The sequence below is a fragment of the Stomoxys calcitrans genome, chromosome 5 (assembly GCF_963082655.1).
Source record: "Stomoxys calcitrans chromosome 5, idStoCalc2.1, whole genome shotgun sequence".
In the NCBI taxonomy this organism is placed as follows: domain Eukaryota; kingdom Metazoa; phylum Arthropoda; class Insecta; order Diptera; family Muscidae; genus Stomoxys; species Stomoxys calcitrans.
Window position 1 is genome coordinate 109,985,123 of NC_081556.1, and position 26,258 is coordinate 110,011,380.

At 38.9% G+C, this 26,258-nt stretch overlaps 1 protein-coding gene across 1 annotated transcript in view; it reads left to right on the forward strand.

Moving 5' to 3' along the window:
- The first annotated feature begins 243 nt into the window (after nucleotides 1-243).
- The window catches only part of LOC106096357 (uncharacterized), a 59,613-nt gene continuing 33,598 nt past the window's right edge, over nucleotides 244-26,258 (forward strand). Inside the window, exons 1-5 of the mRNA XM_059369902.1 lie at nucleotides 244-1,415; nucleotides 6,662-6,805; nucleotides 6,861-7,754; nucleotides 7,823-8,121; nucleotides 8,186-8,361. Coding sequence (XP_059225885.1) covers nucleotides 1,215-1,415; nucleotides 6,662-6,805; nucleotides 6,861-7,754; nucleotides 7,823-8,121; nucleotides 8,186-8,361 — 1,714 coding nt within the window. The 5' untranslated portion in view covers nucleotides 244-1,214. The remainder of the gene's footprint in view (nucleotides 1,416-6,661; nucleotides 6,806-6,860; nucleotides 7,755-7,822; nucleotides 8,122-8,185; nucleotides 8,362-26,258) is intronic.

A 26,258-nucleotide genomic window follows, 5' to 3' on the forward strand; every position in this document is an offset into this window, starting at 1 on the left:
GGTTATAATAATGCAAATCCGGTATAGCAGACACACCAATTTATGAAAAAAAAATGTGTTTTTCTTGTGTAGACTGCTAGGTAGGTGTTTCATTCGATAACTATATATAAGCTGATCTATTGTTTATTGTTGGTTATTTATTGAAAACAAATAACTACACAGAAAACACATTAAAATGGGTTATGTTCAAGCAGGGCCGCATTTTAAACACTCTTTACCAAAGAACGAATTTGTCGAGAGCTTCGTACGACTTTATAGGGCATAAACTCAAGGCTATGAAGAACAGCGCCCTCTAGGTGCTTAAGAAATCACATCGTTAAACCGGTTTTTATATGTAGGGGCTCTATTAGACTATTTAACGATTCCAATCCTATTTTGCATCAGTATAAGAAGTTGTAATAGAAAATGAATCCCTGTTTTCTCCTGTTCTTTAATGGTTAACGATATGTTAACCACGATATGTTGTTAACCAGGCTGAAAGCCTGTTTTCGAATCCTGGCGAGATCATCAGAAAAATTTTCAGCTTTGGTCATCCTCTTCTAATTTCACCGACATTTGTGAGATACTATGTCCTGCATAGAAGCCATGTTTAAACTTCCTCCCAAAGAGGTGTTGCTCAGCTGTACCCCGTTCGGACTTGGCTATAAAATGGAGGTCCTTATCATTCAGCTTAAACTTGCATTGGACAGCACTCATTGATATGTGAGAAGTAAGCCACTCTTCCTTAATGGAATGTTGATGGACAAATTTGCAATTTGCTTTAGAGGGTTTTAGAAACGCAATTTAAGGGGTGTTCAAACGAATTGACGAAATTAGCAAACACCTCATATATGGTGTAGGGGGTATAAATAAATGCCTATATATTTTTGATGTGCATGTTTTCATGTGATAAGCACAACAAGCATATACGATTAATCAGTAACATGAAGAAGACAGCTAATGTTAAGAAAGAAACATATTATTAAAGTATGGTTTTTGTTTTTTTAATATTGCTTTCTATATCTGTATTTGAATTATTCGAGATCAAACGGAGAAAGACAATCTTAAATAGTTAGTTTAACTCTGAACGTTGAAGAAAACAGTAGTGGGTACTTTTTTCCCCTATATTTAACTTTGATCGATTAATTCGATTCCTTAAACTCTAAACGTTGGCGAAAACAGTAGTATCGACTTATTTAAATCAACTTGTTTTTCCTTACAATTGGAGCAATATAATGCGACTAAATTATGTTCTGCTAGCTGCCATACCTTTGGTTTGCTTACAAATGGTTGGAGCCATCGCATCCCCTTTGGTGTGCCCTGAAGATACCGGCTGCATTAGGGGAATCCTTATGCCAGGATATCGAATTGAAAACTTTGAAGCTTTTATGGGAATACCGTTTGCTATGCCACCTATTGGAGAACTAAGATTTAGCGTAAGTAAATCCAAAACATTTGTGAAACTACAGCATGAAAAAATATAAAAAAAAATTTATTTAAATTTTGTCTTGAGAACAATTTCATAAAAATTTTGTTTAAACAAAATATTTTATAGAAATTTATTCTTTCGGGAATATTTCATAGAAATTCTGTATTTAGGGAAATTTTTAATACAAATTTTGCATTTAGGGAAAATTTCATAAAAATTTTGTATGAAAATTTCATAGAAATTTGTCTTTAGGGAAAAATTTAGTTAAAAAGTAAAATTTCATTGATATTTTGTCTTTAGGAGAAATTTCATAGAAATTTTGTCTTTAGGTAAAATTTCATTTTGTATTTCATAGAAATTTTGTCTTTAGGAGAAATTTCATAGAAATTTTGTCTTTAGGGAAAATATCATAAAAATTTTGTCTTTAGAAAAAATTTTACAAAAATTTTGTCTTTAGGGAAAATTTCATAGAAATTCTGTCTTTAGGGAAAATTTCATAGAAATTTTACCTTTAGGAAAATTTCATAGAAATTTTACCTTTAGCAAAATTTCATAAAATCTTTGTCTTTAGGGAAAATTTTACAAAAATGTTGGGAAAATTTTAACAAAATTTTGTCTTTGGAGAAATCTTCATTGTAATTTAGTGTTTAGTGACAATTTTAAAGAAAATTGGTTTTAGGGAAATTTTTGTGTTCATGGAAAATTTCATAGAAATTTTGTCGTCAAGGAAAATTTCGTACAAATTTTGTCTTTGAGAAAATTTCATAAAAATTTTAGTTTTTCAGAAAATTTCATACAAATTTTGACTTTGAAGAAAGTTTTATAGAAATTTTGGGAAATTTTCATAGACATTTTGGCACCACGGAAAATTTCGGAGATTTCTTAGAAACTAAGCCATTAGGAAACATTTCATTGAAATTTTGTCTTTAGAGAAAATTTCATAGTAATTTTGTCTTTAGGAAATATTTCATAGAAATTTTATGTTTAGGAAAAAATTTATAGAAATTTTTACGTTAGGGAAAATTACAAGGAAATTTTTTCGTTATAGGTTTTTTTTGTTTTCAGGAAAAATTTCATAGAAATTTTTTTGTTATGGAAAATTTCATGGTTTGTATGGAAAAATTTGTCTGAGTTTTATCATAAAAATTTTGGTTTTTACATTACACATTTTCTTAGAAATTTCGTCAATATGAAATTTTGTGTTTAGGAAAGATTGGGAAGAAATTTTGTCTCTGGGGAAAATTTCTTAGAAATTTTGCCTCTCGGAAAAAAATTATAGTTTTGTTTTGTTGGGAAAATTTTATAGTTTTTATGGAAAATTTTGTCTGTAGGGAAAATTTCGTGGAAATTTTTTTTAGAGAAAATTTCATAGTTTGTATAGAAAATATGTCCGTAGGGAAAATATCGTGGAAATTTTGTTGTTTGTTTTTGTGTTTAGGGAAGGTTTGGTTGGACATACACCTAAGCCAGCAATCGGCTTATTGTGTTACCTCAAACAAGTTTTAGCATGCTTTTACCGGTGGGGTCGAATATTGGGAACCCACCACCATGGATTCTGTTAAAATATTTAAGCCCCTCTGGTTATAGACCGAATTGGACCTTACTTGGCGCAGTTATTGGGAGTCATAACTATATGCAAAATTTCAGCCAAATCGAATAAAAATCGCGGCTTGTAAGGGCTCAAGAAGTCAGATAGGGAAACCGGTTGATATGGGAGCTATATCATGTTCTTGACCGATTTGGATAGTACTTGGCACAGTTTTTGGAAGTAATAACAGAACACTATGTGCAAAATTTCAGCCTAAGCGGATCAAAATTGCGGCTTGCGGGGCCTCAAGAAGTCAAATCGTGAGATCGGTTTATATGGGAGCTGTATCCAAATCTGAACCCATTTGCAATCCCCAACGACCTACATCAATATAAAGTATCTGCGCAAAATTTCAAGTGGCTAGCTCTTCGCGTTCGACCGCTATCGTGATTTCGACAGACGGACGGACAGACATGGTTAGTTCGACTCTGAATGTCGAGGCGATCAAGAATATATAAACTTTATGGGATCCTAGATCAATATTTCGAGGTGTTACAACCGGAATGACTAGATAAGTATTGGATTTTCGACGTCCAACGGCCGTTTCGCTGTTCCACAGGGTTGCATACACATTCTTCGACCACGCCCTTTACTCGCACTCCGTCGACCCGAAAGACCTCGGGTTAACCAAGTTTATTAACAGCAGTTCTCTGGCCTTCACTGTCAAGTCGTCTGCCTTCTCATTCGCAGTTTTTGCGCTATTGCCCGGCACCCAAACGATGCGGATCGAGCCATCCTCAGAGAAGGAGTTAATCTCCTTCTTACATCTCAAGACTGGTCGTGATCTTACCGTCCTAGTTGTTATTGCCCTTTTGGCCTGTTTACTGTCCGTATAGATGTTCACTCTCGACGTCCTCGCGTTACCATCACACCATCTCACGCATTCCGTGATCGCCCGGATCTCCGCCTGCAGGACCGTACTATGGTCAGGCAGTCGAAAACAGATCTCAGTCCCTGGGTTCTCAATGTAGACCACCAAGTCCATTCTGTCCTCTAGCTTTGATCCATCCGTGTAACTTGATCTTCCAGATGGCAATACTAGGGTTCCGGCAACTAAAGAATGTGCCGCTGGCAGCAGTGCCTCGCAATCGACCTCAAGTGTCGTCTCAGGTATACGATCGGAAACCTCTTCCATTCCTTCAGGGTTTCCTATAGTCGCTTCGATTATACCGCGATGTGTTTAGGGAAAACTCCATGGAAATTTTGTATTTAGGAAAAATTTCATAGGATAGGAGGAATGTCTAGGGTAGTTCCTAGTCTCGGAAGCTCGTTCGCTTTACAAATCCCTGGGATATCTCTGTGGCCCGGCACACAGAATAGGTGAATTTTGAACTGTTCAGTCATCTCGTTGAGAGATCTGCGACAATCGTGGGTGGGTTTTGTGTTCAGAAATACGTTCTCCGGGGTTGGCTGCCTGGCTGTCTGAGAAGATATTTATGGCAATCGTCGTTATGGCATTATATCTAAGCCATTCCACCACTTCTTTAATTGCAAGGATCTCCGCTTGATACACACTGCAGTGGTCGGGTAACCTTTTCGATATGACCAGTTCTAGCGTAAACACCAAATCCAATCGGTTCTATCAGGAATAGTGGTACAACACTTTGTATCAAAAAGCGGCTCAGGTAGGATGTAATCAACACTGCCTGCAACATCGGATATTGCATCAAGGATCACACGGTGTCCGTAGCCGCCACATGACCAATGAGAAAGCTTCACCTCACGGCAGTGGTCGCTGCAATTTGCGTAGCTACAGTGTCCAGAGGCATAAGATTTAGCATTAAGTTCAGTGCATCAGATGGTGTCGTCTTAAGAGCGGCTGTGATGCACAAACAAGCCATCCTTTGGATCCGGTTAAGTATTGAGCAGTAGGTGGACTTTTTAAGCGCCGTCCACCAGACCACAACACCATATAGCATTATAGATCTGACAACTGCAGTATATTCCCAATGCATGACCCGCGGAGTTGAGATTTGGACCGTACTTGTTACAATTTTTGAAGATCGTAACAGGGCACTACGTGCCAAATTTCAGCCAAATCGTACAAAATTTGCGGCTTGTAAGGGCTCTAGATGTCAAATCGAGATGTAGGTTTAAATGGAAGCTACATCAGGTTATAGACTGATTGGGAGCGTACTTAGCACAGTTATTGGAAGTCATAACAGAACACTACGCTTTACAATTCCCTGGGATATCTCTGTGGCCCGTCACCCAGAACAGGTGAATTTTGAACTGTTCAGCCATCTTGTTGAGAGATCTACGACAGTCGAGGGCGGTCTATGTGCTGAACTCAAAGAACGTTCTCCAGGGATTTAATGGCTGCCTGTCTGTCAGAAGATATTTATGGCTGGCTGTCTGAGAGGATGTTTATGAGCATATACTTTGGTGTGTACTCTAAAAATTTAGAACTGATTGTGAAATTTCTGTATCCAGTATTACCCTAACCCTCCATAGTTCAGACTATGTACGCATCCCTACGTAATGGGAGGTGACCCCCTCGGTCGACAGGGGCGGGTGTGAAAGCGGGGGAATGAATGAGAAAAAAATTGGGAAAATTTCATTTAAATTTAGTTTTTATGGAAATAAGGAATATAAAGACAAAACTTCCATAAAACTGAAGTTTTTGGCGAAATGCTGTCTTTAATTTTTATACCCTCCACCATAGGATGGTAGGCATACTAATTTCGTCATTCTGTTTGTAACTACTCGAAGTATTCGTCTGAGACCCCATAAAGTATATATATTCTTGATCGTCGCAATATTTTATGTCGATATAGCCATGTCCGTCCGTCTGCCCGTTCGTCTGTCTGTCGAGCTGCTTGAAATTTTGCACAAATACTTCTTATTAGTGTAGGTCGGTTGGTATTGTAAATAGGCCATATCGGTGTATAACCTGATATAGCTGTCATATAATCCGATCTTGGGTCTTGACTTCTTGAGCCTCTAGAGTGCGCAATTCTTATCCGATTTGAATAAAATTTTGCACGACATGTTTTGTTATGATATCCAATAACTGTGCTAAGTATGGTTCAAATCGGTCTATAACCTGATATAGCTGTCATATAATCCGATCTTGGGTTTTGAATTCTTGAGCCTCTAGAGTGCGCAATTCTTATCCGATTGGAATGAAATTTTGCACGTAGTATTTTGTTATAATATCCAACAAATGTGCCAAGTATGGTTTAAATCGGTTCATAACCTGATATAGCTGTCATATAAACAGATTTGGGGACTTGACTTCTTGAGCTTCAAGAGGGAGCAATTCCTATCCGACTGGGCTGAAATTTTGCAAGACGTATTTTATTCTTACTTTCAACAAATGTGTCAAATAAGGTTAAAATCGGTTCATAACCTGATATAGCTGCCATATAAAACGATCTCTATATTTTACTTCTTGAGCCCCCAAATTGCGCAATTCTTATTCGAATTTTACACAGGTCTCCAAGATATAATTTAATTGTGGTCCAAACCGGACCATATCTTGATATGGCTCTAACAGCAGAGCAAATCTTTCTTATATCCTTTTTTTGCCTAAGAAGAGATGCCGGGAAAAGAACTCGACAAATACGATCCATGGTGGAGGGTATATAAGATTCGGCCCGGCCGAACTTAGCACGCTTTTACTTGTTATGTATTAAGAATAACGTATGTCATTTTCCTTTCAGCATCCGCAACCTTATCCAAAATGGTCTGGTGTTTTAAATGCCACACAACACAGAGATGACTGTATACAAAAGAACGTTCTTGTACCCAATTCGCATATCAGTGGTGTAGAAGATTGTCTATACTTGAATGTCTATAGACCTAAAGTAAGTAAACGAAGATGGTATTCTTGAATTTAATCTAAATAAATTTTCGTTACAGCAAAATGTTGATAAACTAAAAGAACTGCCAGTCATGGTCTATATTTATGGGGGTGGCTGGTTTGCCGGTACACACAATCCTTTGCTCTTGGGCCCTGAATATTTCATGGATACCGAGGAAGTCATATTGGTAACCATCTCCTATCGAGTGGGTATTTTTGGCTTTTTGTCCACCAACGACTCTGTGGTGCCTGGCAACTTTGGCATGAAAGATCAAACATTGGCTCTTAAATGGGTGCAAACAAATATTGGCGCCTTTGGTGGAAATCCCAAGCGGGTGACAATATTTGGTCAAAGTGCTGGTGGTGGTTCGAGTCACATGCATATGTTGAGTAAACATTCAGAGGGGATATTTCAAGGGGTGATTGCCATTAGTGGCTTGGCAACTATGCCTTTGGCCTTGCAACAGGATCCCTTGAGAGTGGCACGAGAGACTGCAAAGCATTGCAAAGTGCCTAATGCTGAAAATATAAGCTCGGAGGAATTATTGCAAGCTTTGCGCTCCCAGGATTCTGAAACACTGATGGCAGCCGTGGATAAGTTGAAATATTGGGAGACATATCCTGTTACCCTTAATTGTCCAGTGGTGGAAAATTTTGATTCTCCCAATGCTTTTCTCACTGAACATCCTCATGATATTTTGGCCAAAGGAAATTATAAGCCAACTCGTTTTATGACCGGCATTGTGCCGGATGATGGAATTGTTTTGTCTTTGCCCATATGGGAATTTGAGAATTTAAGAAATTCCTTTAACAAGGACTTTGATCATCTGCTGGAATTGGCTATGCAGTTTCCTCAAAGTTTTAATCGTTCTCATGTGGAGTCGTCCTTAAAGAAGATAATCGATGAATATTTTGAAGGAAAACACGAATTGAGTAAGCGGGGTATTTTGGATGTAAGTAAAGATGAAGTTCTAGATTTGGTCTAGAGCAAAGTTTGTTTTCAACTCTCATTTTCTTTCAGGTTTATACAGATAACACTTTTGCCTATCCATTTTATGATGTTGCCAGAACTTTTGTACAAACCGTAGACACCCATGAATATCCCTTATATTTATATAACTTTAATTACAAAGGGCCCTACTCCTTTTCATCGGTATTCAGTGGAAATATGCCCAATCTGAAATATGGAGTTGGTCATTGCGATGAGCTGATGTATTTGTTTAGAATGCCAGCTATTTTTCCTGATTTTCCCAAAAATTCTACCGAGGCTAAAGTAAGCGAATTGATGGTGAAGAATTTTGTTGATTTTGCTGCTAATCGGTAAGTGGAATCTAAAATTTGAATTGTGCTGCTGCTTATTTAATGAATTTGTTTGCTTTTCCAGTGTCTCCAAACAAAATCCCATATGCACTCAAGCAGATTTCGAGAATTCGGATTCAAAGGATAGGATTTGTAATTATTTGTCGTATAGAAATGGTCCTTCAAACTCATATGTGATTGAAAGTGATAACAAATTCAATGTCCACCGCATGCGCATATGGGATGAGATTCTTCAAAATAAATGAATAACTCGCAGCCAAGCGTTGCTTTCAATAAAACAGTTATTTTGTTGCGAACAAATGCTGTTTGAGCAATCATTCCTTAGGAAAATGTTTTTAAATTTTAGTTTGATTAAAATTCATTAAAAATTTATCTTGAGAAAAAGTTGCATTGTAATTTTCTTAGAGGTACTCAGGAGGAAGGCAGGAATCTCTTGAATAAAACGAAAAGAGAGAATACGCAGAGGGCTGGTATGAATTTGGTGAAGCCTTGGCGAAGTGCTGCGGAGAATTAGAGGGATTAGTGAGACATCTTAACTGCGCAAAGTGGTACCTCAACGCATCCTCTATGACATATTTTTTTAATCCTTACATCGCTCTCCAAAATGGCCCAAAAAGGAAAGTCTATTGGATTGGCATCTGGCGAACATACTAGTATCGACGAAATTAAGTGCGGAAAATGATTTTTAGCCATTGTTGGTTTACACGTGTCCATGTGACTGAGCCGAGTATTATTGGCGGGTCTGTAGTCAATGATCGAAGTGTTTGCGTGCTCACAGCTCCAAAGCAGCCTTAAAAATGATTTTCCGGCAGTAGGTTAGGTAAGGTTTGAGAAAAGGGTGCGGATGTTTATCTGCCCCATGCCACTATGAACATACACCTAAGACTGTAATCGGCTTGTTATGCGCTCTAAATACTAAAAAAGTAACTTCGGAAAAGAAAATCTAAGCTAGGAATTCCGTGCTACTTAAAAAATCCTTAATTGTATTCGCCTCCACCTAAGTGCCGGTATCTGTGAGACGCGAAAGTCGGGCAATGACATAGGAAATGCTCCAACCGTATCATCATCTTCCCCGTATGACCTACACATGCTACAACTTGCCGCATAGATTATACATAAGTGAAGTCGTAGTCCTATGTGTCCCGTTATGATATCGATAGCTATACTGACCTCCTTTTTACTTCCTTTCAGTAATAGCCTTGACCTCTCACGATCTGGATCTCCCTATAGGATTTTCGCCGCCCTACTGACCGTTTCGCTTTTCCACAGTGTTAAGTGCGCATTCATCGACCACGCCCCTTAAGTTTATTGACAGTAGTTCTCTGGCCTTTTCTGCCAAATTGCCTGCTTTCTCACTCCCAGTTACTCCGCTACGGCCCTGCACTCAAAGGATGCGGCTCGTGCCATCCTCAGACAAGGCGTTAATCTCCTTACATTGTTGTTATTGGCCTGTTTACCGTCCGTAAAGATGTCCATACTCGACATCCTCGTTAACACTACACTACCTCACGCATTCCGTGATCGCCCGGATCTCCGCCTGCAGGACCGTATTATGATCAGGAAGTCTAAAACAGATCTCAGCAGTTGGGGTCTCAATGTACACCCCAGACCCAATCTGTCCTCTCGCTTTGATCTATCCGTGTAACATGATCTTCCAGATGGCAATTCTATGGTTCCGTCAATCCAAGACTTGACCTCAAGTGTCATCTCAAGTATCCGATCGGAAACCTATTCCTTTCCTTCCAGGTTTCCTATTGTCGCCTCGATTATTCAGCGATGGCATGAGCTGCTCCCATTCTCCCATCGCCTTAAGTCTCAATATCGCAGTGGCTGCCTCGCACTTAATCTGTATGTCAATGGGTCGGATATCTAGAATAGTCAGTAGTGGGCGTGGTTCGCCGCTGATGCCAAGATAACATATTCTCTGAACCTGTTGTATTATCCTTACGTTGGATCTTTACCCCTTTGAAGTATTATTAGATAGTACGTTTAACATCGTATCGTAGCAGACTGGTTTAAATCCCTCCTTAGTCATTATCCGTAAAGGACATTTATGGTGGTCCCCATAGGAGTAGCGATAAATGCCTCCTTGGGGCGTGCATTATGCCACTTTCTCCTTTATATTTATGCCAGGAGACACACAATTTATCCACCTGTTCCTTAGCATTTGGTTTATCCAGTATTTCAGGACCGGGTCCACCCGATACTGGTCTAAGGATTGGATCAGTGGATGCATGCCACCAGTATGTACGTTTTGGCATTGAAGTATTCTTCTATTTTATGCACAACCTCGTGCAGGACAGTCTCCACCAACCTTCGCTTGACATAGGCATGCTGTTTGTATTTGACCAATTCGCTGGATGTTCTACTCTTTATCATGGTGTCCACAATACGTTCCATGATATTGAGTAGAAAGGAGGTAAGGCTTATAGGTTTGTATGCCTTTGGTGTCGCTTAACTTGCCTTGCCGGGTTTGGGTATAAATACAACCCTTGCCTCCTGACAGACTTTTGAAGTATATGTAAGTCCTAGACACGCTGTAAGAATATTGGCCACGTGGTGCGCCAGACAGTCTGCCTCCTTCTGTTGTAACGCCGGAAATATTTCATCAGGTCCGGGTGACTTAAAAGGTTTGAAGCTCTTCAAGGATTCCTTCACCTTGAATTCTGTAATGATAAGCCTTGGGTCAACATCTTTATTCCAAGATTCCGGTGTCTCAGCGAGTCCCGTCGTATCCTGTGTGTGTCTAGGACTTGCATATTCTCCCTGGAAGCCTCAATTTTCTGGCGATTTGGCTGAAACTTTGCAGATAGCGTTCTGTTATGACTTTCAACAGCTGTGCCAATTGCGGTCCAAATCGGTTTATAACCACATATAGCTCCCATATTTTAGCACAGTCCATGGTGGTGGGTTCCAAAGATTCGGCCCGGCCGAACTAAGCACGCTTTTACTTGTTTCAACCTGCCGCATAAGCACTTGGCCCCGGCTTTGTTTCTGTATTTTATTCTTATGGTTTCACACTTTTTCTTTACCTTTTTTTTCCCACGATGTTATCAGAATGGGCCAAACTGTGAACTTACCTTCCATTTAACCCAAACCTTAACCTTGCACAAGTAAAAATTTTAGTCAAATTTCTCTTAAGATAACACTTTATTAACATTCTGGCTTTAGATAAAATTTCATTGAAATTTTTATAACAGCGAAAAATTTCATTGAAATTGAAACGTTCATTTATTTCTACCCTAATGTACAGGTACAACTGCACAGAAAAAATATTCTCTTGTCATACTATCTTATTTGAACAAATAACATTCTTATCGAAAACTTACGCGTGCCATTGGTGAGAAATTTGAATGTAGTCTTGAAGGTGGTGTAGTCTCAAAGTATAAGAATTCCAGTTGCACGTTTTGATAATAATTAAGTGGGTGAGAAGGTGTCAAGTTCTAGTTATAAAAATGTGTTCATATATATGTATGTATATAATTGTTTTATTAATTAGCGTATAGAATATAACATTTATTGTTTATGGAGCACGAGTGTGTTAGGAGGAACAGCAAACCAAACAACCAAACTAATCAAACACCGTCAGAAGAGACTTCTTATAGGTAAAGTTAAAGTCTGTTTAGGAGTGAAATAATATTTATACCCTACACCACTACTGAAGTACAGGGTATTACAACTTAGTGCATTTGTTCGTAACACCCAGAAGGAAGAGAGATAGTTCCATAGCATACCGATAGAATAACTTTCTGATTCGATTTAGCTATGTCCGTCTGTCTGTCTCCCGATCTTAATTAGTGAATTCATTTCATCCGATCATCTTCAAATTTGAGTCATTTTTTCTACCCAAGAGACGAAGATTTAGATTTGGACATAGCTCCCATATCTATGTCCGTCTGATTTCGACTACTATTGCAATAATGAGGTTATTTCTTAACCGGTTACCTGCAAATTTGATAGGAGGGATTTTCTTATGACTCTAGACAATACTGGTGAATTTCATATTTCGCTTTCCTCTACACCTACCACAATATCTGAGGAATTTGGTTGTAATCGGTTTAGTTTTAAATATATCCCTCATGTATATGTTCCTCCGATTTGGACTTATATTCCAATTATGTCGTTATTTGTTTGCTGATTACCTGCAAATTTGACAGGAAGTTTTTTCTTATGACTCTCGACATTACTGGTGAATTTCATAGACATCGGTCTAGATGTAGATAAAACTCCCATGCGTATATCGCCCGATATTCACTTTTCGAGCCACTGCAAATACATTTATTCACCAATATTTCAAAAATGTTGCATAACGCTTTCCTCTACGACTATCACAATAGCTAAGGAGTTTGGTTGTATTCGGTTTGGATTTACATATAGCTTTCATATATATTTTGGTCACATCTGAAAACTTCCGTCGAAGTTCATTTAAATCGGCTCGAAGTTATATGGAGCTTTTGGCGACTCGGTCTTACCTTGTGAAAGGGTTGCTCACCTAATTGTGGTCCCCTCGGATTGGAGATGTAACATGTTGGATAAATGTATATATAATTGGTATTTATGGGGTAGTATATAATAATGTATTTATATAGGTATAATTATATGGTACAATATAATATTTATATAGGTATTACATAGTCGGCACCGCCCGACCTTACTTGGCTTTCCTTTTCATTGTGTGATTGGGTTAAGTTTATCTATCAGCCACCTTAAAGCTTTGCCAACTTGAGTTGCGAGCTTTGATCCCAATGAGATAGAAGTTTGAAAGAACAAGTAAAAATGTGCTAAGTTCCGCCTGGCTGAATCTTGGGTACCCCCCAACATGGATTCCGCTAAAAGATGTACTCTTTGTATTTGAATTATTTTGTAGCAATCTAATCGGGAATTGATTGGGGCTTCAATGGACTCAAGAAGTCATATCGGGATATCGGTACTTAGGAGAACCTATATCACCATATTGACCCATTCCGATAAAACTTGACACTGATGTTGCAAGTCATAAGATATTCTTTTGTTCCAAATTTCAGCCAAATCGGAGGAAAGTTGAGGCTTCTAGGGGCTCAAGGATTCAAACCCGGAAGTACCATCCTAGTCGGGCTATATCAGTTTATAGACCGACTAGGATCGTACTTGACATAGATGTTGGAAGTCATAACGTCTTTGTTCCAAATTTCAGCCAAATCGGATGAAAATTGGGCTTTCTGGGAGACCAAGAAGTCAAAACCGGGATCGGTTTATATGGGGTCTACATCAGTTTATAGACCGATTCGCATCATACTTGGTTTGAATGCTGGAATTCATAACACAAGTTTTTGTTCCAAAGTTCGGCCAAATCGAATGAAAATTGAGGCACCTAGTGGCTCTGAAGTCAAATCGGGGGATCGGTTTATATGGGGGCTTTATCCAAATCTGTACCGATATGGCCCATTTGCAATCCTCAACGATCTACATCAATAGAAGGTATATGTGAAAAATTTCAAGTAGCTAGCTTCACGTGTTCGACCGCTATAGTGATTTCGATTGGCGAGGGGACATGGATAGATCGACTCAGAATGTCAAGTCTAACCAAAATATATATACTTTACGCAGTCGCAGATCAATATTTCGAGGTGTTACAAACGGAATGACTAGACCCCTTTTTATGGTGGTGGGTATAAAAATATGTTGCAATGGTATTTGAACTTCGATATTTTAAGCTATAAGAAATTAAGTCACAAGATTTTCTTTTTTTATATCCTCCATCATAGGATGCGGGTGTTCTAATTTCGTCATTATTATATAATATTGATTTGAGACCCAACGAAGTATATATATTCTTAATCGTTTTGACATTCAAAGTCGATTTAGCCATGTCCTTCCGTCTGTCGAAAGCACGCTAACTTTCGAAGGAATAAAGCTAGGCTTTATTCCTTCGAATAAAGGCTTTGATATATCTGCCATATAAACCGATTGTGTATCGTGACTTCTTGAGCCTCTAGCGGGCGCAATTCTTTTCATATTTGAATGAAATTTTGCACCATATAAATCGATCTCGGGTCTCGATTTCTTGAGACCGCTAGATAACGTAATTATTATCCGATTTGGCCAAAATGTTCCATGAAGCATTTTGGATTGACCATCAACAGCTGTGCTAAGTATGGTTCAAATAGGTTTATAACCTGATATAGCTCCCATATAAAATAATTTCGGATCTTGACTTCTTGTGCCGCTAGAGAGCGCAACCGTTATCCGATTTGAAATTTTGCATAAAGTGTTTTGATTTGACCATCATCAACTGTGCTTAGTTTGGTTCAAATCGGTTTGTAACCTGATATACCAATTTCGGATCTTGACCTTTTGAGCCTCTAGAGGGCACAATCCGATTTGCCTGAAATTTGGCATGAAGTGTTTTGGTATGACCTTCAACAACTTTGCCAAGTATGGCCCAAATCGGTTCATTACTTGATATAGCTTCCATATAAACCGGGACTCTCATATAAACTGGGACTTGACTTCTTGAGCCGATAGAGGCAGCAATTATTATTCGATTTAGCTGAAATTTTGCAAGAAGTGTTTTGGTATGACCATCAAAAACTGTGCCAAGTATGATATAGCCTGATATAAACCGATTTCGGATCTTCCCTTCTTGAGCCGCTAGAGGGCGCAATTATTAACCGATTTGGGGGAACGTTTACTTGAAGTGGTTTGTTTTGACTTTCAACAACTGTGCCAAGTATGGTCTAAATCGCTTCACAACCTGATATAACTCCCATCAAAAACGATTTCCCGATTTTATTTCTTGAGCCACTAATGAGTGCAATTCTTAATCGATTTGGCTGAAATGTTGCACAATGAATTCCACCTTGGTCTCCAACAGCCAAACAATGTATGGCCACAATAGGTTCATAACTTGGTAAAGCTCAAATAACATAGAAATTCTTATCCTTTGTTTGCTTATAACGAGATACCGCGTAAAGAACTTAACAAATGCGATCCATTGTGAAGGGTATATAAGATTCGGCCCGGCTGACCCTTTACCCTTACGATTTTCCAGCTCCCTACCACTGTATGCCTTTGAAATTATGTGGCAGTTTTCACTGCATTTCTTTTGTGTGTGCATTATCATGGTCCGTTTGACACAAATACCACACATTGGTTGTCTGCCTATGCGTTCCATTCACTTAGTACGAAAATTTTTGCAAATTTGTATCCCACCAAAAGTAGGTCACACGCGCATATGCAGAAGTATGTCTTGTGTATTCTTAACAATGCAATTCCCCATGGATTGTAGTGAGCTCCTGATCATGTATGCGCATGAATTGGCTTTGAACTCAATAAAGTGGAGTGAAATCGAAAGTGGAATATGAGACGTTAACAATGATAAGCAATATAACTAACCATTGAATTGAATGCTTCCATGGGGCAATCACAAATTGGGAACTCAGTAAGTGATTGTGAAAGTAGGTTTTGAAAAGTTTAAGTAAGTTAAATTTGCAATTGACCTAGAAATTTATGTGCAATGATGCTTTAATTGATAGTCCCATTTTCTTGGTACATTAAGTTTATTGGTTTATTAATAATAACATATACCGTACATTTGCTTGCAAAAATTTGGAATAAATTATTTATTCATATTTTACTTCATAGATGACTGTTTAATTTTTATTTTTTGAATATTTTTTTTTTTAACTTAAGATGCCAAAGAATAAAATTAATGCAAAAGCCATAGAGGGGAGTTGGAGTCTGTTTGAAGAGATATTGCTCAGTGAAAAAGCTTACAGCGAACAGTCTGGTAGTAGTAGTTGAGATTTCACATAGGATTTGTTCTTATGATCTCAACTATAAGTACTACGAACTATAGGCTGTGAACTGTAGGCCGGTCAGACGGACGGACATAGTTCACGAATAGTTCACAATTATCGAAACGCGCCCACCAGTGGGGTGACATGTGTCCTGTCTTGTCTGTGGAACTTGCAATTTCTTTTCTTCAAGACTCAATTATCAATCTCTCCTTTGGGTGTTGCATTCGCTTCGACAATGAAGCAAAAAATGAACTCGCATGACCGGCCGTTAAGCCGGAGGGTCATTTAAGTTCGGATGTTAGATGTACACCATTCTTAAAACACATTATTTGAGCTCGATATTCCCAAGGGGATTTTGGGTGTGGAAAGGCCCCCCCTGTGGTGGTTGGTGGTTTTAGGGGGTTGTGTGGACTTCCGAAAGTGGGTATGAATTTCGTGCTCTACTCCCAAATACCTCTCATTTGAGCTCCATATTGCCATGGTCGATAAACATGTTCGATTTAGCGGTATTTTTGGGGGTATGGGTAGTCCACCAGACACTTAGCTTTGAAAAAAATATCAGTATCGTGCTACTCTCAAATAACATTAATTTAAACCCTTTACTGCCATTAGTTTAAGGGGAGTTTATGGGATAAGCCGTCTCCCAAACACTTGGCCCCAAAATTGGTTATCAAATTGGTATTCTACTCCTAAATACCTTTTATTTGAACTCCATATTGCCATGGCCAGTATAAAATTTGAGCTGTGATGTGTTTTGGGGAAGGGGTAGACCCCCGATTTCGTGCGCTTCTCCCCAATACTTTTCATTTGAACCCCAGATCGCCATGGTCGGTCAATATGTATGATTTAGGGGTGTTTTGGGGAGTGGGTTGGTCCCCCAATTACCTATCTCTGAAAAAATATCAGCATCGTGATCGTCTTTCAACTATAGTTTAGTTGAACCCCAAATTGTCATTGGCCCCATAACAAGGTATCAAATTTGTCTTCTAATCTTAAATAGCTTTTATATTGCAAAACTCAGCAAATATGTCCGCTTAGTGGGGTGGATCCTTAAAACTATCAACATCGAGCTCCATTCTCTTCGAGTCCCAAATTGTCATGGTGAGCAAATACGTTCTGTTTGGGGGTTGTTATGGGTGTGGAACGTCCAGAAGACAGTTGCTCCCGAATCTTGATATCAGATTCATGCTCTGGTTTGGCGGGAGTTTTAGGGATGGGGCGGCCACTCAGTGACTTGGCCCTATAAATTTATATCAGATTCGTGTTCTACTCTAAAATACCTTTTATTTATTTAAATATATATTTTATATATATATAATAACCGAACATTGGTATCTGATTCTTGCTCTACTCCCATAGACCTTTCATTTTAGCCTCATATTGCTATGGTCGTAAATTTGTCCTTTTTGGAGGGTGTTTTGGGGAAGGGAGGCCCCCCCCAAACACTTGCTCCCACATTTGGATATAAGAATCGTATTCTACATTCAAATACTCTTTATTTGATCCCCATATTGCCAAGGTCTGTAAATAATTTCTGTTGGGGGGTATTTTGGGATGGGTGGGGTGTACCCCCAGAAAGTGGCTATTGATTTTGTGCTCTGCCATGGTCGGTAAATATGTCCGATTTAGCGGTGTTTTGGGGGTGGGGTGGTCCCCCTAACAATTGGATATCAGATACGTTTTTTAATCTTAAATAGCTTTCAGACTCTGATGATGGCCATTGGTTATTTGAAGGCGCCAATAATTCGATTTGTCGTCTCGAGTATCATTGGCACTCAGTATTTAACTAAGAGCCAGTGCTACCTGACTCCTCTCTGAGACTGTCCACCATCCGCAACCTATGGACGCGCCAAGTAGCTTTCAACTAAGCTTCCCCTGATAACAATGGACGTCACACAAGTCGGAGCTCCAGCCCGGGTGGTGCTCAGAGCTATACCGTGTCGGCCAGTTATCTGTTACTACTTTTACAATACTGTTTCATTAACTGAGCCAAGTATGGTCCAATTCGGTTCAGAATCTGATGTATCTCCTATACAAACCGATATAGCGATTTGTGATTTTGAACCCCTGAAAGCCGCAATTGTTATACAATTTTGTACGAAGAGTTCAGACATGACTTCCAACATGCTCGGTAAATATGGTCAAATGTCGGTGAACAATGTGCTATAGTTCTTATATAAACCGATCACCTGATTAATCTTCAAGAAGTTTACATTTTGTTATATATTTGGTAGAAATTTTGTATCGTAAACACGTATCCTGCAACAAATTTTTGCAAATTCTGCGTACAGCAGAGCGACACCACTGAGTGAAGAAGTTTACACGGCTGATTACCAAAGTCAATTATCTCACAAGTGTCCCCAGCACTAGGAGGGGATAACCATCGCTGAACGTTTTTTTCCGGTGTTCTTGCCGGGATTTGGGCCCAGGCGTTCAGCGTCGGAGGCGGGCATACCTATCTCTGAACTATGGTGGCCCACTAAGGTGTAAGCTTTTACTAGTTTAATCACGCACGTTCCCCATTTTAAAACCCATTGCACGTCTATATGCTCGTATTGTCCAATATCTGCGAGCCTTTTTAGTACGCTCCTAGATGTGGCACTTCCAGTTCCATTTCCTTTCCAAAATCAGTCCCAAGTATTTAACCTTGTCAGATATCGAAATCGTTCTATTGAGGAAACGTGGCGTCTTATATGCATCACCTTCGTCTTACCCTTAAACAGACAGATATCAGTATCCTCTAGGTTCACGTTTTGACACCTAGGTCTAGCACAGTCGTATGCCATCTCTATTGGCCCTTCTGCATAGTTTGTTCGGACTCCTACCCCTTAGACATTTTATAACATCGCCTGCGTAGAAGGAGGATTCAACACCTTGCACACTCTGGATCCATAGTAAGCTATTTATGGTGATCACCCATAGAAATGGAGAGAAAATGGCCCCCTATGTCACATTGTCACTTATACATATGTCATAGAATATTTCGATGTGTTGCAAACAGTATGATATGGGTATAAAAAATGTTTTCATTTGCATTATTTTGAAGTGTGGGTAATGACAACTATCACTTTATGAAAAATTTTTATGGAATCAATAAACAAAACACTTTAACTGAACTTATCTTAAAACTAAAAAATATGGTATTGAGCTTTAAACACAATTTTATAAAATTAGGGTGTTTCACCTAATATTAATAAAATATCTAATTAGGGTGGTACTCGTATTGAGGTCTTGTTAATTTCAGGCAATATACCATATATACCATAAATTAATCATATGTCTTAATACACATTTCTACATACTTTAAATATTAACTTACTTAATCAATTTGTTTATAACACATCGAAATCTTGATTTAAGATCTCATATCATTGCCATAAGAGCGATCCATGGTGGTGGGTATATACATTAGAGTGTCCAAAAAAAAAAAAAATAAAAATTATTTTTTGAAATGCTTTCACTCCATTTTTTTACTTTTTAATCCCAATAAGCAAAATAAGAAATATAATGGCGATGCCGACACGACTTCTAAAGATGGATGTGGTACCTTCTAAAGGATGCAGTTTCAATTTGAAGTCCTAGAAGAAGAGTTGTAAACAAAATACACATTTATATGGGTTTTATGTTTAAAACGAGGTCTCCACTCTGTGCCACGACAGTGGGTGTGTTGCAGTGACCGGTTCGACTCAGAAATTCTTCCTGATTCGGCTTAGATATGTCCATAGGCGCCCCGGCAGTTATATTGGAAGCGTGCTCGGATTGCCAGAATGGGGGTCATAGGTTCGATTCTCATCAGCAGCCCTTGTCTGTCGCTACTGTGGTTTCGTAATGGATTTTAAATTGTCTAAGTGAGTCTGTTGGTGGCCAATGTGGCGCAGAGTTTGGCATGTCCGTTTTGGTATGATGCCGAACGGCTGGTTTAAATCCCGGCGTAAACACGAAACAAATTTTCAACGATGGTTATCCCCTTACTAATGCTGGCTATATTTCTGAGGTATTTTGCGATGTTAAAACTTCATTGACTTATCATACAAAATACACATTTCATAGGCCCAAACCTTAAATCTAGAGATCAGGCTATATAGCAGCTATATCAAAATCTGGACCGATCTGGGCCAAACTAGAGGAGGATGTCGAGTTGCCTAACACAACTCACTGTCTTAAATTTCAGCGAAATCGGATAATAAATGCTCCTTTTATGGGTCAAAAACCTTGAATCGAGAGATCGGTGTATATGGCAGCTATATCCAAATCTGGAGCGATCTGGGTCAAATTGAAGAAAAATGTCGAAGGGCTTAGCACAACTCACTGTCCCAAATTTCAGCGAATGCGGACAATAAATGAGGCTTTTATGGGCCTAAGACCTTAATTCGGCAGATCGGTCTATATGGGGGCTATATCAAAATATATAGTCCGATATAGCCCATCTTCGAACTTTACCTGCATATGGACAAGAAAAGAATCTGTAAAAAGTTTCAGCTCATTATTTCTATTTTTAAAGGCTGTAGCGTGATTTCAACAGATAGACGGACGGACGTGGCTACGCGGACAGACGGACAGGAAGAATTTCTGAGTCAAACCGTTTACTGCATCAGACCCACAGTCGTGGCGCATGGTGGAGTTCTTGTTTTAAGCATAAAATCTATATAAAAATCTACTATGTTTACTGATTTCGTTGTAGGACTTAAAAATCTCAACCGCATCCCTTTGAAAGTACCACAGCTAACTTTGGGCGTCTTGTCGATACGGGTTATCGTTAACCGATCGCCATAATATTTTGTACTTTACTTATGTTTATCAAAAGGAAAGTATGCCTCAGAAGGCATACCTTCATGGGGTGGTTTTCCTCTCATCTGGTATGGCTGCCATGTAAAAACTTCTCCATAAAGAGGTTTCGCACTGCGGCACGCCGTTCGGACTCGTTTATAAAAAGGAAGCCTCTTATCTTTGAGCTTAAACTTGAATCGGATAGCACTCAGTGATATGTGAGAAGTTTGCCCTTGGAATGTTCATGGGCAAATTTTCATGTCTTTCTCTATTTGCAAAAAAAAAAATCTCCTTTATAGCGTGGGACATTCTAATATACATACATACGAATCGAGCATATTTTTTTTGTTTTTAATTACAGTAAATTTGCACGTATTAAAAGTCCCATATCATATCAGAACAATTATTAAAGCACCGCCTGATTATAAAAATCTTAAAATATAAAACTAAAACAATCAGCATTTATAGGGACCATAAAAACATTCCAAAAACATTAAAGAAAACAAGTAGAAGCGTGCTAAGTTCGGCCGGGCCGAATCTTGGGAGCCCACCACTATGGATTCTGCTAAAATATGGGAGCTATATCTACTTATAGACCGAATTGGACCGTACTTGGCGCAGTTGTTGAAAGTCATAACAGAACACCAATTTCAGCCAAATCGGACAAAAATTGTGGCTTACATGGGCTCAAGAAGTCAAATCGGGAAATCGGTTTATATGGGAGCTATATCATATTCTTGACCGATTTGAACTATGTGAACTATTTCAGCCAAATCGGTCAAAAATTGCGGCTTCCATGGGCTCAAGAAATCAAATCGGGAGATCGGTTTATATGGAAGCTATATAAGGTTGTTGGAAGTCATAATAGAACACTATGTGCAAAATTTCAGCCAAATCGGACAAAAATTGAGACTTCCATGGGCCCAAGAAGTCAAATAAGGAGATCGGTTTATATGGGAGCTATTGGGTTGCCCAAAAAGTAATTGCGGATTTTTCATATAGTCGGCGTTGAAAATTTTTTTCACAGCTTGTGACTCCGTCATTGCATTCTTCCTTCTGTCAGTTATCAGCTGTTACTTTTAGCTTGCTTTAGAAAAAAAGTGTAAAAAAGTATATTTGATTAAAGTTCATTCTAAGTTTTATTAAAAATGCATTTACTTTCTTTTAAAAAATCCGCAATTACTTTTTGGGCAACCCAATATATACTTTATGGGGTCCTAGATCAATATTTCGAGGTATTACAAACGGAATGACTAGATTAGTATACCCCCATCCTATGGTGGTGGGTATAAAAACTGGGAAATTCAACTGTTTAACAAATAAGTGAATTTTTGGTACTTTTGCATAATGAATCAAGCTGTTGCGAGTATTTTATGGGGATAGATACACTTTGGCAAGGGAAATCAGAAAAATGAAAAACATGATCGAATCTCTCAGCAATGCAAAATGTTATTGCAGTAAAAATAAAAATTCAAAAAGCAAATCTTCTCCTTTCTCTGTCTTGTGAAAGGAAGTTTTTTTTTTTTACTTTAAAGTTTACGCTTCACCATCGAGACTACAATGACTGGCTCTCTCCCTTGTCGGTGAGCCAAGTAAGCTACAATTCCTTGGTTTGGGCATTAATGGTGTCATGCCCAACAAAGAATAGATTTAAGGAAAATGCCATAAAAATCGTGGTTGGCTTTCGTATAAAACTTCAACTTTTTATAGTGACACTTTAGTAAGGTCTTAACTTCCGTTACACCATTAAGTCGGCAGCAAAAATGTTGTGAATATTTTAAATGAAAAAAAATTTTAAATATTTGAGTGATTTATTTAAGTTACAAGTTACAAAGATAATTTCTGGTGTTTTGCTTTGTGTGTATTGTGCTTTAATTGAATTGAAATATTGCTTCCGATATACTTGTTATTTATTGTCTATCATTGTACAGTGCTATTTTTATATATTCAAATGTCCTCATTAAATGAGCCTATAAATCATTATTACAAAGGTTAATAATTCATATTCATTATCATATTCACACTTATTTAATTGTTTTTATACCCACCACCATGGGGTAAGGGGTATAGTAATCTAGTCATTCCGTTTGTTACACCTCAAAATATTGATCTGCTACCACTTTTTCATATATTTTTGATCGCCTCGACATTCTAAGTCGATCTAGCCATGTCCGTCTGTCCAAATCACGATAGCGGTCGAACGAATAAAGTTATCCACTTGAAATTTTGTACAGACACTTATTTTTGATGTAGGTCGTTGGGGATTGCAAATGAGATGTGTCGGTTCAGATTTGAATATATCTCCCATATAAACCGTCTAGTGTTCTGTTAGTACTTTCAACATCCGTGTTGGGTATGGACTAAATCGGTTTATAACAGTTATGTGCCCACTACCACTGTTAAAAAGCCCAAGCTGTGTCTGTGTGAGTATCAACTAAATCAAATAGTTTTGAAATAGAGTCAGCGGAAAAAAGCCACTAGAAGTTGTTTACACTGTCCATGTGCCTCATCTCGTTTTTTTTGTGCGGATGTGTATGCTGCTCCCATTTGTGGTCAATATCCTGATACAGCTCGCGTATAAACCGATCTCCCGATTTGACACCTTTGGCCCGTAGAAGCTGCAATTGTTATCCGATTTGGCTGAACTTTTGCGCGTAGTGTACGGTCCAAATTGTTCCATTATCTGATATAACTTCCATATAAATCCATATTCCGTTTTTAGATCTTCAGCAGCTGAATGTCGTAATTGTTTTCAGATATGGCTGAAATTTTGCACGCAGTGTTCTGTTACGACGTTCAAAAAACGTGCCAAGTACGATCCAAATCGGTCTATATTGCTCCTATATAAGGGGCCTGAATCCGAGGATAGTCCACTGATCAAAGCTAGGGGACAGAGTGGGCTTGGGGGTCTATATTGAGTACCCAGAGACTGAGACCTGTTTTCGACTGCCTGACCATAATACGGTCCTGCAGGCGGAGATCCGGGCGATCACGGAATACGTGAAGTGGTGTGGTGCTAACGCGAGGACGTCGAGTGTGAATATCTTTACGACCAGTAAAATTGCCATAAGGGCAATAACAACCAGGACGGTAAGGTCACGAAGAGTCTTGGAGTGTAAAAAGGAGATTAACGCCTTCTCTGAGGATGGCAAAATCCGCATCGCTTGGGTCCCAGGCCATATCAACATTGCGAAACAGCGAAACGGTCGGTAGGACGGCGAAAATCCTAGGGGGGACCCAGATCATAAGAAGACAAAGCTATTACTGAAAGGAAGTAAGAAGGAGGTCAGTATAGCCATTGGTATTATAACGGGACACATAGGACTACGAGCTCACTTATGTAAAATCGGTGCGGCAAGTGATAGCAAGTTAGGGCATGCGGAAAGATGATGAGACGTTGGAGCATTTTCTTTATCATTGCTCGACTTTCGCGTCTAATATATACCGGCACTTAGGTGGGGACACAATATCTGACATGAACCAGCTTAGGGGCTGGTATTGAAAACAATTAAGGATTTTGTCAGTAGCACGATATTCCTAACTTAAAATATTTTTTAGAGGTTACCTATAGTTTTTAGAACGCACAACAAGCCGATTACTGGCCATAGTTGCATGGGGCTGATTAATATCTGCACCCTCTTTTCAACCTAACCTAACCTATATAAGCCGATCTTCCCGATTAGTCTTTTACTGCCCCAGAAGCTTTAATTTTTGGATGAATTTAGAATCCATGGTAGTGGGTTCCCAAGATTAGACTCGGCAGAACTATTAGAGGTATAATACATTTTTATACCCACCACCATAGGATGGGAGTATACTAATCTAGTCATTTTGTTTGTAACACCTCGAAATATTCGTCCAAGACCCCATAGAGTATATATATTCTTGATCGTCTCTTTCTTCTGAATCGATCAAGCCATGTCCGTCCGTTCGTCTGTCGAAATCACGATAGCGGTCGAACGCGTAAAGCTAATCGCTTGAAATTTTGCACAGATACTTAATATCAATGTAGGTCGTTGTGGATTGCAAATGGACTATATCGCTTCAGATTTATATATAGCTCCCATATAAACCGATCTCCAGATTTGACTTCTTGAGCCCCTGGTAGCCGCAATTTTTTTCGATTTGGCCGAAATTGAGCGTATAGTGTTCCATTATAACTTTCAACAACTGTGCAAAGTTCTGTCCAAATCTGTCTATAACCTGATAGCTCCCATGTAAACCGATCTCCAGATTTGACTTCTTGAGCCCTTAGAAGCCGCAATTTTTGTCCGATTTGGCGGAAATATTGCATGTAGTAGCATGTAATTTTCAACAACAGTACTTAGTACGGTTCGAATCGGTCTATAACCTGATATAGCTGCCATATAAATCAATCTCCCGATTTTACTTCTTAAGCCCTTACAAGCCGCAATTTTTGTCCGATTTGGCTGAAATTTTGCATGTAATGTTCCGTTATAACTTTCAACAACTGTGTCAACTACGGTCCAAATAGGTCTAGTAATAGGTCTTCTTGAGCCCTTACAAGCCGCTAACGGTCTGTTTTGTGACTCTTAACAACTGCCGCAATTTTTGTCCGATTTGGCTGAAATTGTTCCGTTACGACTTCCAAGAACTACACTGACGGTTCCAAGATGTAGCCCAGGGACGGGATCGGAGATCTACTCAAAGATTATCTGCATCGATATGTCAGTCAGACTGCCGCAAGATTGTACGGTCTTTCAGGCCAAGGTCTGCGCGGGAGATCCGGAGGATGGACTTGCCACCTGGTGGCCCTCAAGGCCGTGAATTTAGGTATGGTAAGGTCGAAGCCAACACCATATCATGTCAAGAGCCAGTCTGGGGTTTAGGGCCTTCAAACCCTCCGCCCCGCACCTAGACCTTGCAAATGCGAATTTGCCTATGAACATTCCTTTAAGGAGCAGGGCCAAACTTCTCACATCTCAATGAGAGTTGTCCGATTCACCTTTTTGGGGAGAAGTTTTTATATGGCTTCTAGGCATAGCATAGTATATCACAAATTAGGAGGGGATAAACGCCCCTGAAAAATTTTTCTGATGTTTTCGTCAGAGTTTCCACCCTAGGTCAGCGGTCTTGACGATTTTGTAAATGTGCCTCTGTGAAGTCTCCTCAGATACGTGGAAAAGTCGGGTTTCTTGATAAATGCTGGGCACTCAATGTTTGGCGCTCGATGAGTGGCTATTTCAGTTAGTGTGACCCACGCTGCTGGGAAGCACATGCATGGTGGAGTGATGGATGGGAGCTTGGTCCCAATTCTATTCATATATTTTGTCATCTTCCTGTCTTTTTTTCGGGTTTTGAGCGGGGGAATTAAACTTCATCATCATATTTTTCACCTAGTCTTCCTTTTTCTTTTTTTCATACCAGGGTAGCACAAATCCATTGTGGCCTCCGAGTGAACTCAACTTTTCGGGGAAAACTACCCATTCAACCTAAACCTTAACATTCTTTAAAAACAAAATTTCTTGAAAATTAACCTCGAAGACAAGATTTTGACAAAATTTTCCTTAAGAAAAAATTTCAATTCTATTTTCTTTCATGTCAAAATTTCCATCAAATTTTCTCTGAAGA